Here is a 13,992-nt window from a genome sequence, read left to right as displayed (position 1 = left end):
TGATGTCTCTTACATTTGAATATTTGATGATTGAGTCTAATACAAACATCCACAATGAATGCCATATGAAATACAGTCACAGCCTGAACCAATATTATGAATAGATGCACCAATACATATGTACATGAACATGGACCATTACCATATGGCCAATCTCGTTATTATATAGATGGACTGTGGCATTTTATAGATCATACAAATATTCTTCCATGTTATGACAGCAGGACCCCCAAAATCCAAAGGAAATATCTCTTACAAATACAGATTTTTTTTAGATATACAAATTTGTTTTATAGATAACTAGAGCACACTGTTTATGCTTACTCTCGACATCATAAAAAAATCAGTAAATTAAATTTCAGTCAAACCTCTCTCAATTCACTGCAGCATATGATCTTGTATTCATCTAACAAATTACCGAAGATTTGAAACTCCAAATTTTCAATGAGAAAAAATGAAAGATAGTATTCTGGTCATTGTTATCTATTTGTCAAATAAAATATGAAATATAAAGGACCACAAAGTTTGGAAATTACAAGCTAATACTGTTAGCAGAAGCAAACTGCATGTATGTAAGAAAATCCAGCCCACAAAATGGAAACCAAAACTGTTTAATGACAAGACTACAAGTCTACCATCATTTAAAATAAAATCAATAGGCATATCACCCACCGGATGGCAATGAAATCCATTTTTAATTGAATAAATCTGGCCACTTTTGTCCTTCCAACAAAAATCAATAACCAGCTCAATAACAATAATAATAATTTTCCCTTTCATGAAATTGTCCACTTCTACCGTTCAGATAAAACACAACCTGTGAAATACCTGCACTCATACATTCACGGAAGACAGATAGATTATAAACCATTGATAGAAATCATCTTGGAGATTGTATCTTCTACTTTTTAAGTTTTTATAACAGATCACAGCTTTTGTTTTGCTTTGGCGAGTTTGTAGATGAGTTGGCAGACATCGTCAAAGATCTCTGGTTGTACGCGCTCTCTCACTCTCCCTATCCACGCCTTCAGCTTTGGTCTTCTGTCTATTGTGCCATAGCCGCAGGGTTCTACCTGCATAACCTGTTGGTTTGTGAAAAAGATTAAATATTTTAAGTTAAAGTCGAGTACTGGTCATGGAATTACACCATGAAAGAAACTGTCTGGACGCAATTGGAAAATGTTTATTATGGAGTATATTGAGCTTTGTGATTATCAAAATGATAACTAATTGATGCAATTGCTCAAAGCTGCATGCATTCTAAACAGAAAAATGTGCATATACATGTAGGATTAGAAACACGTGCTGCAATCAGTGGCATGAAAGTTTGGTCCAAACAATTCAGCTATTTCTTTTCATATTTCAAATTATTAATACCACTTGCAATTTTGATGTGTGTTTTTTCTTCTCGTAACTCAAGAAGAAAGCTGAACTGGCTGAATACTTTTGGATGCAAGAAACATAAATTGGGATAAATTATGTTTTTCATAAACGTGAAAACTTACAAAACAAGGTAAGGGTATGAATGATTTAGCTGTTAACTGTAGTTGGCCATATAGATGATCAAGGTACCTCGTTCACGCCAAACAGGTCTGCGATGGTGATATCATCCCCGCACAGGAAAGGTTTGTCCTTGAGAAAGTGTTTCTCTAAGTTGTCTAAGGTCTCTTCTATCCTCTGGATGTCTGGTGCAAGGGCCGCAGGGTCTGCAGGGGTGCCCGTCATCCGGGGGAAGATCACCTGTAAAAAGGAAGAGACAAGTAGGGTGTTATTTAACTTAAAGGCATTATTAAAACAGAGAAAAGTTGGAAGAGAGGGGGAGAGGGAGGAAAGAGACTAGATGAAGGAAAGAAGGAGGGAGGGAGGGGGAGGGGGGGGGGGGGGGGGGGGGGGAGGGAGAGAGGGAGGGAGAAAGAGAGAGAGATAGCAAGAGAAAGAGAGAGATAGAGGGGGAGGGAGGGAGGGAGGGAGAGAGAGAGATAGCAAGAGAGAGAGAGAGAGAGATAGAGGGGGAGGGAGGGAGGGAGAGAGAGAGAGAGAGAGAGAGATAGAGAGAGAGAGAGAGAGAGAGAGGGAGAGGAAAAGGGTGAGGGAGAGGAAGAGGGTGAGGGAGAGAGGGAAAATAGAGACATAGGGTGAGAGAGGAGGGAGACTAAGAGAGACAGAGAGGGAAAGAGCGATGGAGAGAGAGAGAGAGAGAGAGAGGGAGAGAGAGAGAGGGAGAGAGAGGGAGAGAGAGATAGAGAGAGAGAGAGAGAGAGAGAGAGAGAGAGAGAGGGGGGGGGGGGGGGAGGGGTGGGTAAGAGAAAGGAAGGGAGATGAAAAACAAGACTTGTATATTGATGTTTACACTTTAACATGTACAATAGGGAAAAAGAGAGCAAGATGGTGAGAGAGACAGAGCCAGACAGACAGACAGACAAGCAGAACGAGGTGGAAACATGACAAACACAACAGTTAGCTGTGCAAATCATTGATCAACGTATTCTTAATTAGACCAAATCTTTGATGTAAACTATAAGGGCAAGCCTCTTTGTAGGGGTTTATATGTTATCTATCTTGTACAATATAAGATACCAGAGGGTCAGAATCCAGTGCTGCACTGAAAAATACTATCAACTCATATTTACCCAGTTCCTATATATATATGAACTGGGTAAATATGAGTTGGTAGTACTTTATCTCAGTAGCTGATTGAAGTAGGGGCAGGTACACAGCCTGTCCATGCCCCTCAACCACATTTTAAACCCAATTTTACATAGCTGTGCACAACAGTGTAATGAGGTACCCGAGTACACTCCCAGGCTTACAAGCGAATACTCGAGTATTCGGACGCCATGTTTTTTAATAATTTTTTGAATTTTTTTGATTTGTTTTGATTTGTTTTGTTGTTTTTTTTGTTTTTTTTTGCCACCACCATACCACTGGGGCAGTATCTCACATCGCCGAAAACGCATGCAATTTTACTTTGAGTTGCAGTTGAAGGCGCCGATTTAATAATAATAATAACAGTAAACAATGCTGTTTTAAAAACCAAAGATGGCAGAATAATCCATTTTCCTCCAAGTCCAAACAGAAATCCTGACATTTGATCCCAGTTTCTGAGTGGTGAGTTTGACAGTGCTTGAGTTGGGAAGCATTTTTACTGACGGCACCATGCCAGCGGCCGCCGCTCACCCAGGCACGGGTAAGCGTCGGCCTGGACAGATTTTTTTTTTCGGGTACTAAAAATCGTACCCGAGTAGTTGTCAACCGTGCGGGTACTCGAGCATTCGACTACACGTCGCAGCCCTACGTGACCTGTACATTAAGTACCCCAAAACCCCTCCCCAATTAATGATATAATTTCTATGATTTACATAATTTACATGATCCAATGAGTTTATGGCTGTGTGAGCATTATTAATGAAGTTAAATCAATGCAATACACAACAATCTTTTACAATACTGAAATTGCACGCAATTTGATAAGTTTGACTCACTTCTGCGAGAAATACTTTAGTCATACGAGGTCTCGTATTGAAATGCTGCCAATCCAAATATTCATTGACCCTTGACCTCTGCTGAAGGCTCTTGGGAAACCAGTGATCCGCACAGTCAAACTTTTCATGAAGATACTTTGTGATGGATACACTTTGCGAGCCGGGAATATGAAGGAAGATAAGTGGATATAAGCAGAAAGATGAATGGAGTATGCACGATATATTGCATTTTAACTTTGGTGTCGGAGTATTTTAGGTGACTCCACACTTTCAAAGCAAGGTGTATATAAACTGATGGAAGTTTGAAACTTGAACACGAAGCAACTACATGTAACTTTAGAGCACTTGTCTATAGAACAAGGATTATTCAAACAATCCTTAGGAAATGTCCGCTTTTCTGTAAAGAACTTGGACTAACCTCTTTCAAAAAGACCTTTGCAACATTGATTCTGGTGTTCATGTGTTGCCAGGCGAGGTACTCATCGACTTGGCCCTAGTTTGGAGGTCGGATGGGTACCAATGATCAGGGCATGCATGCTTGGCCTGCAAGTATTTCACTATTGCGATACTGCATAGTTCAGAGAAGGAAAAAAATGTTCGGAAAACGCACAACAATAACAAAAATCACTACTGGGATAGCGTTAGTTCAGAGAAAAAAAATTGTTTTTTCAGAAATTGCATGAATCATAATTTGTTTCACTGTTATGATACCGCATTGTTCATACACACTGTAGAAGGAAAAATTTGTTCAGAAATTCCACCAATCACAGATTTTGGCATAAAATGAAACCTATGGAATTGCGATCAATAAATTAAAAGAAATCTTTAAAAATTGCAAAAAACTGCAGAAAAATGATCACAATTTGTAGCAATAGTCTAAAATGATTTGGGCCTATCCCAATTAGTGGTAACCATATGCAGTAGCAATTTCAGACAATTTTTTTTCTTTCTGAACCTTCAACAAGTCTCAATATTCCAATCACATTTCTTTAAAACCATAAATAATCAAAGATTGGCTATTTGACTATCAAGAAAATAGAAAAATAACATGTTATAGCAACTTTCAAAATTTATAAACACTGAAAAATGTACATTAGTTCAAGCCCCTTGTATTAGCATAGAAGCTATTTATACAAAATATACATCACAGCTTTTTTTTTCTTTGTCTGAATAGTAAGTAGTAAACAAAAGGAGGCGGGCACTGACGAGAAACTTGTTGTGTAATTTGGCCTGAAGCAATAGAGTACCGAAGCTGTGACGTCATAAATATCTATTTTTAGAATTTCTCATTTTTTCTTCATTTTCCGAAAGAACATCAAAAATAATGTCCAAATGTCGAAAACCAATAGAATATGTTAAGTTTTGGCTGAGATATGACCATCTGAATAAATATACTCCCCATAGGAACTCAGTGTTATATGCTCTGGCTCTGGTTAGGAGCCAGAGAATATAACACTGAGTTCCTATAGGACATATATTCATTCAGATGGTCATATCTCAGCCAATACTTAACATATTCAATTGGTTATCGACATTTGGACATTATTTTTGATGTTATTTCGGAATATGAAGAAAAAATTGAGAAATTCTAAAAATAGATTTTTGATGACGTCACACTTCACCACTCTATGGCATAGGCCCTCGTGTGAATTTCATTTTAGAGGGCAATCCAACCCTAGTAATACTTTCATTTGTATGACAACAGAATAAAAAGATTTGAAGAATGGCGAAAGTATAAAAATGAATCAGATTGTAGTGAAAAAGTTATTAATGTTTTAGATTTGAGCGCCCACGTGTCTGGGCACCTGTATACTGTTGAGCCCTGGAAAAGCTGACACATATTACCTTTTTTGTCCGCATTGAATCTTTTTAGGGTCAGATGGTGTGGGCCCCCATCTTTAAAAAATCCAAATTTGGGGGACTAAAATTTTGGGTGTCCATGTATCCCTGGCACATGGCAGTGTTGGGCCCTACAAAAGTTGATACATACCTCTCTGTGAGTTTGAACTCTCCATCTTGCATAGCCGGAATCTTCTTCATTGGATTGACGGCTGCATACTCCTCAGATTGGTGCTCACCTAAAAGGTCAAAGGTTACAAAAAAGGGCATGGTAAAGAAAAAAAGATAACAGAATAAAAAGATGGAATTTATACCAAATGAAATAGCACAAGGAACTAGACAGAAATAAAATTCTTCTACATGAAAAATTAATATCAGGGCATTAAATCACCCATATCATTCCCCATATTCATTCAGTATACTTTAACAACTTTCGAAAAAGAATGGAAAGTGATAATAACTTTGTCAGGACATGGGAAGCATCGCAGGAAGTATTGCCAAACTTTTACACTAAATTATTTTCATCAAGTTGGCATAGCATTGGCATAGCATTGCCATGCAAAATCAGCCTTTTTTTGTAGGCCTAACTTACACCAGAATTTTACGGTGCATGGTACACCCCTCTTTTGGCCAGGATCAACATCACTAATTTTCGTCATAGCCAGAGGTCATTGAATTGCATTTTGTCATTGAAATCACATCACTTCATCACATTTAACAGGATTCACACTCAGCTCAGAGTCAAACTAGGTCTACATGTAAAGTTAGCTCTGACCTCTGCCATTCGAGTAAGAAAATGCCTATATTCTTTCTTTATTTAATTTCATAGTGTGATGCACCGTTGATGCACAAATGAAATTTGTTCCTTCTTAATTTCAGCAAACGCTAACACACACCGTATAGTTTAATAAGGCTTGTGCCATGGGGTGGGATCAGGCCCGTGTCTTTCAATCGACATTCAGCAGAACGCCTCGATACACGCCCCCCGAACTCTGGCAGAGAAATGGATAGAATTAGTACGTGCACTTACTTTTTCGCATGGCTATTGGACATGGAGTGTATGGGATCTTGTTTGCCCTCGCAAACATCAACACCGACCTCGCAGGCTGCGACATCAAGTCGTAGAATATTTTGACAGACATTTTGCAACTTATTTAGGTAATAAATTGTGTAAATAACGATGCTTTTTACTGGCAGGTGATAGCCTTCCTATGTTTCGCCAGTATTAATATAACTCGCGAACGCGATCGCGTGCGCCGTTCACCATATATGCGGATGCACGATATATATATTTCTCTCTCTCGCGCGCGCGCGCATGAAAAATATCGCCAGTAATTATTCCGAGAACTAGACCGCAGCTTACAAAATAATGAAGTTCACCTTTATACACGAAATGTGGCGTTCAATCACATAGCGAGATACCAAAACGGTCTTCCATTAGAATAAAAATGGAAATAGAAATATAGATCTAAACAGAAACTGAATAAGAAATAGAAATTGGAATTATAGAAATATAGAAGAAAAAAAGGAAAATATAAATAAGAAATAGAAATTGAATTTGTATTTCTTGTTTTAAAAGGGCTAAAAGTTTATATTATTGCAATTTTACGTCTGAGCGCCCCGCCCCCCCCCCCTCCCTCACTCCGAGAACGGACGGACCCCATGCGTGTTACCAAAATATCCAGTAAAGGGGTTTTCGTGCGACAAAGTCCGGCTCGAGAATTGTAAAAAAAAGGGGTGTATTAACTTTTCACCCGGAGATTTCTTTAAAAAGGGGGTGTTTTTCCTTTTTTTCTCTCATCTCTTTGGACTCCTGAGAAATTATTCCGAATTTAGGGGGGGAAATTGAGCATTTTTCATGATTTAGGGGGGTCTCCGACTCCAAGGCAGGAAAAGCCCGCGAAAAGCCCGCGAAAGGGGGGTTCGGAAATGTTGGTAGTCCTCAGATAGGGGGTGCTTTCAAAAAGAGGGAACAAGCATGTATGCGTACCCTAAATAACACTGAGTGGGTAGGGGGCGGGCTGACCGCGTGCAGGAGCAAAGTTGCATTTTACGCCTCTTGATTGGCTGACAGTTATTTCTATCTTATTATGACATCACAATCAATGAAACTGTACACACACCAATGCGTTGTTATTGGCTGAAAGTCTTTCTCGCACTTCCATTATGACATCACAATCAGTTCAAAAGACATGAGTGCGCAGCCACTTGTTTATGCGTCTTGATTGGCTGAAAGTTTTCATCACCCTTTTGTGACATCACAAACACAGTTATTACAATCGCAATAAGTAAACAATTAAAGGGAAAGTCCACCCCCAAAATAAGTTTGTTTCGATAGAGGCAGAATAATAAGAAAATCAGGTGAGTGAAAGTTTGAGCAAATTCTGAATGAAAATAAGAAAGTTATGAATTATTGAAGTTGTGATCAATCAAATACAAATTGGCAACTCTTGGTTATTGATGACGGAATATATATTTGTTCCTTGCAGGGGGAGTATAGTATGGTGGCCCTGAAGGGACATCGCGAATAGACTAAATCGTGAAAAATATGCGATAAAATTCACGATATCGTCAATTTTATCGCATATTTTTCACGAAGAAATTCACGAAATTGACGATATCGTGAACTTTATCGTGAACTTTTCACGATGAAATTGACGATATCGTGAATTTTATCGTGAAAAGTTCACGATATAAAGTTCACGATATCGTCAATTTTATCGTGTACTCTATCGTGTACTCTATCGTGTACTCTCCTGACGGGCGCTTCGTAAACAAAACCAGCCCTAGCTGGGGGAGACAGAGAGAAGGAAAAAAGGGAAAGGGAAAGAGAAGATAAAAGGAAAGAAAGAATAATAAGAAGGAAAGAGGGAAACGGGGGGGGGGGCGAAGGGCTCTTGCCTCCTCCTCACCCCCCCCCCCGCCAAAAAATAAATAAGGAGAGAGAGAAGGGAAAGGGAAAGGGAAAGAAAATATAAAAGGAAAGAAAGAAGAGGAAGAAGGAAAGAGGGAAACGGGGGAAGGGCGAAAGGCTCTTACCTCCCCCCCCCCCCCCCGCCAAAAAAATAAATAAGAGAGAGAGAGAGAGAAAGGAAAGGGAAAGAAAGAATAGGAATAAGAGGGAAACAGGGGAAGGGCGAAGGGCTCTTGCCTCCTCCCCCCCCCCCCCGCCAAAAATAAATAAGAGAGAGAAGGGAAAGGGAAAGAAAGTATAAAAGGAAAGAAAGAAGAGGAATAAGAAGGAAAGAGGGAAACGGGGGAAGGGCGAAGGTCTCTTGCCTCCTCCCTCCCCACCCCCCGCCAAAAAAATAAATAAGAGATAGAGAGAGAAGGGAAAGGGAAAGGAAAGAGAAGATAAAAGGAAAGAAAGAAGAGGAAGAAGAAGAAGAAAAGAGGGAAACGGGGGCGAAGGGCTCTTGCATCCCCCCGCCAACAAATAAATAAGAGAGAGAGAGAGAGAAGGGAAAGGGAAAGATAATAAAAAAGGAAAGGAAGAAGAATAAGAAGAAAAGAGGGGCTCTTGCCTCCTCCCCCCTCCCGCGCCAACAAATAAATAGAAGAGAGAGAGAGAGATAGAGAGAAGGGAAAGGGAAAGGGAAAGAAAATATAAAAGGAAAGAAAGAAGAAGACGGAAAGAGGGAAACGGGGGAAGGGCGAAAGGCTCTTACCTCCCCCTCCCCCCTCCCGCCATAAAGGGAAAGAGAAGGGAGAGGGAAAGAAAATATAAAAGGAAAGAAAGAAGAGGAAAAAGAATAAGAAAAGAGGGAAACAGGGGCGAAGGGCTCTTACCTCCTTTCTTTTCTTTCTTTTCCTTTCTTTCCTATTCTCCCTCTTTTTCGTTTTTCTCTTTCTTTCTTCTCTTTCCCTTTCCTTCTCTCTCTCTCTCTTATTTATTTTTTGGCGGGGGCGGGGGGACGAGGCAAAAGCCCTTTGCCCCGTTTCCCTCTTTTCTTCTTCTTCCTCTTCTTTCTTTCCTTTTATCTTCTCTTTCCCTTTCCCTTTCCCTTCTCTCTCTCTCTCTGATTTATTTTTTGGCGGGGGGGGGGGGGAGGGGGGGGGGCAAGAGTCCTTCGCCCTTCCCCCGTTTTCCTCTTTTCTTCTTCTTCCTCTTCTTTCTTTCCTTTTATCTTCTCTTTCCCTTTCCCTTTCCCTTTTCTCTCTCTCTCTGATTTATTTTTTGGCGGGGAGGGGGGGGGGGGGGGAGTGAGGAGGAGGCAAGAGCCCTTCCCCCCCCCCCGTTTCCCTCTTTTCTTCTTATTATTCTTTCTTTCCTTTTATCTTCTCTTTCCCTTTCCCTTTTTTCCTTCTCTCTGTCTCCCCCAGCTAGGGCTGGTTTTGTTTACGAAGCGCCCGTCAGGAGAGTACACGATAGAGTACACGATAGAGTACACGATAAAATTGACGATATCGTGAACTTTATATCGTGAACTTTTCACGATAAAATTCACGATATCGTCAATTTCATCGTGAAAAGTTCACGATAAAGTTCACGATATCGTCAATTTCGTGAATTTCTTCGTGAAAAATATGCGATAAAATTGACGATATCGTGAATTTTATCGCATATTTTTCACGATTTAGTCTATTCGCGATGTCCCTTCAGGGCCACCATAGTATAGAAACATATTTGCAACTATTATATTTAGGGTGCATGTATGGTTGAAATTTTTCTTGAGGGAAAATGAAAATTTTAGATTTTTTAGTACTGAGCAAATGGAAGTTGAGCTCGCATGATACGTCATAGAGTTGCCAATTTGTGTTTGATTGATCACAACTTCAAAAATCCTAACTTCCTTATTTTTAATCGGAATTTGCTCAAACTTTCACCGACTTGTTTCTCTCATTTTTCTACTCCTATTAAAACTAACTTAATTTCAGGGTGGACTTCCCCTTCAAACATAACGTACATTTAAAATGCTAGCTAGGAGCAGGAAGCTGTAATGAATGGAGATACCTTCTCGAAAGAATTTTCCGAGGGAAAATTATTCAAGATTAACCTGGCTTAACAAAAAGAAATGTAACCCTCTCCAGCCATCATTTCCATCAACAGCTGTCCATATCAATGCACAGTCCCTCTCTGGCATTCCAAATAGTACGAAATGTTACGCAACGCCATCTGCTTCCCTAAGTTCTCTATTCACTCGTTTGCAAAAATATGCAAGCATCGGGCTTTGAAGCCATGCGTGGCACCGACAAATTAAGTCATGTTCATGGAAGATGTATTTAGCTATAACATATAAAATGCAGAATTCACAACATATGACCAATGCAACTTTCTATTAGTCATCAAATGCGTTTTCCGTTCTCGGATAGCTCTACTAAAGACATGGCCATTTTAACCAGCGAAATCGACCAAGGAAATCATGAGTTAGAGCGAATGAAAGATTTTCATAATCATGATTTTCTCATCTAATTATTGACATTTTCCGAAAATTTCCGAAATTTGTACATAGCTAGGAAGGTAGTCCAAAGGTTTATCTTCCTAAAGAACTAAATGAAATTGTGTTATATGTTTGCGCATTTATTGATTTAGGGCTAGAAGTTGTCAAGTTAGCACCACTATTCACCCAAAGTACGGGCCGGCAAAGCAAAAGCCGCCGTGCTCGCTGGGCTGGGCTGTGTGTGGAAAGGGAGGACTTAGTGCTACTAGGGAGCTGTAAGGTTTTGGAGGGGGATTAAGGGGATTACGGTAGGGGAAACAAAAGACGCGCGGTGCCACGGATGACTTCAAAGGGGCCTCTTGGACGGGATCTTCATTCATTACAGCTTCCTGGTACTAGTATATGCCGCGTGCGCATAAAATATACATTTCCTCAGGTAGACAAAGGATAATCCCTTCCCTACTATTACGTAAAAATGTGTAGAACAGGTGTCACATGCATATTCACCTGTTCTATACTTTTTTACATAATAGCAGTGAAGGGATGTTCTACCACAGCAATAGGCCATTTTCGTAATGTAGCCAAATTTAATGCATAGGTCCTTGTGAAGTGCCTCAATATATATACAAACTATTTCATTCACCTGATAAGAATAATAGTATTTCAATAGTCAGAATCCTAACTGCACACATTAGTTGTTGCCAGGTTGGACAAACATTATCGCTTGACCTACCTAGCAACACTATATGCAGTTGCATTCTGACTATTGAAATACTATTATTCCTATCAGGTGAATGAAATAATTTGTATTGAGGCACTTCACAAAGACCTATACATTAAATTTGGTTACATTACGAAAGTGGCCTATTGTTGAGGGTAGAAAGAGGGACTGTATATTTTGTCCTCTTTCTTTGTCTGTCATGTTCATAGTGTTACTTCCTGCATGCATGTATATCGTCGAGTGCAATCTGTAGTCAACATGGGCAGTTGAGTACGTTGACACGCATGATCAGTCGGCGTTCGTCGTGTTCTCGTCCACTCGATCTAAAAGTCCCTATTAAGGCCGGTGTGACCGCGTAGAATGTAACCCGCACCGATCGCCCGACTATTAGAGATCGATCGAGAGCGGACGATCGGTGCGGATTTTATCCGCGCAGAATGTCCGTGTCGGACATTCCGTGCGGAAGAGGTCTCACACCAATAGTCCGCCTGCCGCACCGAATGTCCGTACTCTAGTCCACACATATACATAGTCAACAGTGGCGTAATGAGCAAAAACGTTGGGGGGGGGGGGGGCTGACAAAAAAAAAATCTGAATCACCCCACTCTAACATGCAGGCCCCGCTGAATGTTTCTCAAAGTGGGGTCTAGGGGCAAAACCCCGGCGGGGTTCAAGGGGCGCAGCCCCCGAAGCTCAAGGGGTATGGGCATCAGTGGCGGATCCAGGAATTTCTTACCGGGGGGGGGGGGGCACAAAATGGCACTGGGTAAAATATATGTAAAACGATGAAGCGACAGAACGAGGCTTTAACGGCGAGGGAGCGGAGCGACCAAGCAGGGATGGGTCTGGGAGGGGGTTCTGACCCCCTCCCAGAGTAAGAAGCATTTGCAACTTTAGAACCAAATTAGACGCATTTTCAGGCACTTCCTGGAGTAATATGAGGTAAAATCGCTTTCTCCTACCCCTTCCAAGAATCTTTTGCAATTTTAGAACCACATTTGGCGCATTAATGTTCACCGGCACTTCATGGAAAAAAGAGGCCTTCTGATTGGTTAGGTGTTAGAAAAAAATCGTGAGACGTATAAATTATGCTTTGATGCCGCACAATGCAAAAGACGGTGGTCCGGTACTTCACCAGTAGTACTTGCAAAAATTATCTCGAGTATAAAAACTGTGTCGTTATCAGGTGCGTCGCTAGATCTTTTTCAGTGGGGGGGGGGGGGGGGGAGGGTGTAGAGGCCGCCGATTATGTCCAAATGTCTACAAATTTAACCCTATAAACCCGGGGCCAGGAACTAAGTTATTTTTCAGTTTTTCACCTCCCGCGCAAAGCGCGGAAGCTTTGACACTTCATTAAATTATTGGAGAAAGAAGACGATCCGTTGTACTGTTCTCGACTCTTAAAGCTTGTTTCGCCCCTCCCGCGCAAAGCGCGGAAGCTATGACGTTTCATTTAATTATTAGAAAAAGAAGACGATTCATTGTACCGGTCTCAACTCTTAATCCTTGTCTGAATTCAGTTCCCCCCCCCCCCCCCCGGCTCCCACGCTAAGTGCGGAAGCTTTGACGTTTCAATACATTATTACTCTTAATCCTTGTCTGAATTCAGTTCCCCCCCCCCCCCCCCCGGCTCCCACGCTAAGTGCGGAAGCTTTGACGTTTCAATACATTATTACTCTTAATCCTTGTCTGAATTCATTTTCGCACATCCCGCGCGAAGCGATCACGTTTCATTTAATTATTAGAGAAAGAAGACGATTCATTGTATCGGTCTCGACTCTTAATCTTGTCTGAATTCAATTTCCCTCTCCCCGCCCGCGCGAAATGTGGAAGCTTTGACGTTTCAATAAATTATTACACTTAACCCTTGTCTGAATTCACTTTCGCCTACCCTGCGCGAAGCGCGGAAGCTTTCACGTTTCATTAAATTTATAGAAAAAGAAGACGATTCCCTGCCCCCCCCCCCCCCCACTCAGTGTTATTTTAGGGTACGCATATGCTTGTTCCCTCTTTTTGAAAGCACCCCCTATCTGAGGACTGCCAACATTTCCGAACCCCCCTTTAGCGGGCTTTTCCTGCCTTGGAGACCCCACTAAATCATGAAAAATGCTCAATGTATACCCCCCCCCTAAATTCGGAATAATTTCTCAGGAGTCCAAAGAGATGAGAGCAAAAAAAGAAAAAAACACCCCCTTTTTAAAGAAATCTCCGGGTGAAAAGTTAATACACCCCTTTTTTTTTTACAATTGTCGGGCACGAAAAGTAACCCTTTACCGGACATTTTGGTAACATGCATGGGGTCCGTCCGTTCTCGGAGTGGGGGGGGGGGGGGGACGATTCATTGTACCGTTGAACCGTTCTCGACTCTTAATCCTTGTCTGAATTCCGTCCCCCCCCCCTTTCGCGCAAAGCTTTGACATTTCAATAAATTATTACTATTAATCCTTGTCTGAATTCATTTTCGCCCATCCCCCGTGAAACGCGGAAGCTTTCAAGTTACATTAAATTATTAGAAGACGAATCGTTTTATTGTGTCTTTGTCTTAATTCAGCCCCCCCCCCTCCCACGC

General features: G+C 41.1%; 1 protein-coding gene across 1 annotated transcript; it reads right to left on the bottom strand.

Moving 5' to 3' along the window:
• Positions 1–276: 276 nt before the first annotated feature.
• LOC115917905 (glutathione S-transferase theta-1-like) lies at positions 277–6,540 on the bottom strand. The gene is made up of 5 exons (XM_001195869.4): positions 6,352–6,540; positions 5,473–5,560; positions 3,483–3,633; positions 1,573–1,740; positions 277–1,082 (listed from the first exon to the last, which is right to left on the bottom strand). The coding sequence occupies exons 1-5, from the start codon at positions 6,461–6,463 to the stop codon at positions 927–929; spliced, it is 675 nt and encodes a 224-aa protein (XP_001195869.2). The 5' UTR covers positions 6,464–6,540; the 3' UTR covers positions 277–926.
• Between the last annotated feature and the right edge of the window lie 7,452 nt (positions 6,541–13,992).

This window comes from Strongylocentrotus purpuratus, unplaced genomic scaffold (assembly GCF_000002235.5).
Source record: "Strongylocentrotus purpuratus isolate Spur 01 unplaced genomic scaffold, Spur_5.0 spur5_contig_867, whole genome shotgun sequence".
Taxonomy (NCBI): domain Eukaryota; kingdom Metazoa; phylum Echinodermata; class Echinoidea; order Camarodonta; family Strongylocentrotidae; genus Strongylocentrotus; species Strongylocentrotus purpuratus.
The sequence above is the reverse complement of the archived record's forward strand: the minus strand, read 5'-3'. Positions and strand labels throughout refer to the sequence as shown.

What these genes read in the sequence shown, in the direction of transcription:
- LOC115917905 (XM_001195869.4), bottom strand. Translation starts at nt 6,463, where the DNA reads ATGTCTGTCAAAATATTCTACGACTTGATGTCGCAGCCTGCGAGGTCG. An exon ending in TCCAATAGCCATGCGAAAAA is followed by an intron (nt 5,561 to 6,351) that starts GTAAGTGCACGT and finishes TTGACCTTTTAG; the next exon opens with GTGAGCACCAATCTGAGGAG. An exon ending in GAGTTCAAACTCACAGAGAG is followed by an intron (nt 3,634 to 5,472) that starts GTATGTATCAAC and finishes CGGCTCGCAAAG; the next exon opens with TGTATCCATCACAAAGTATC.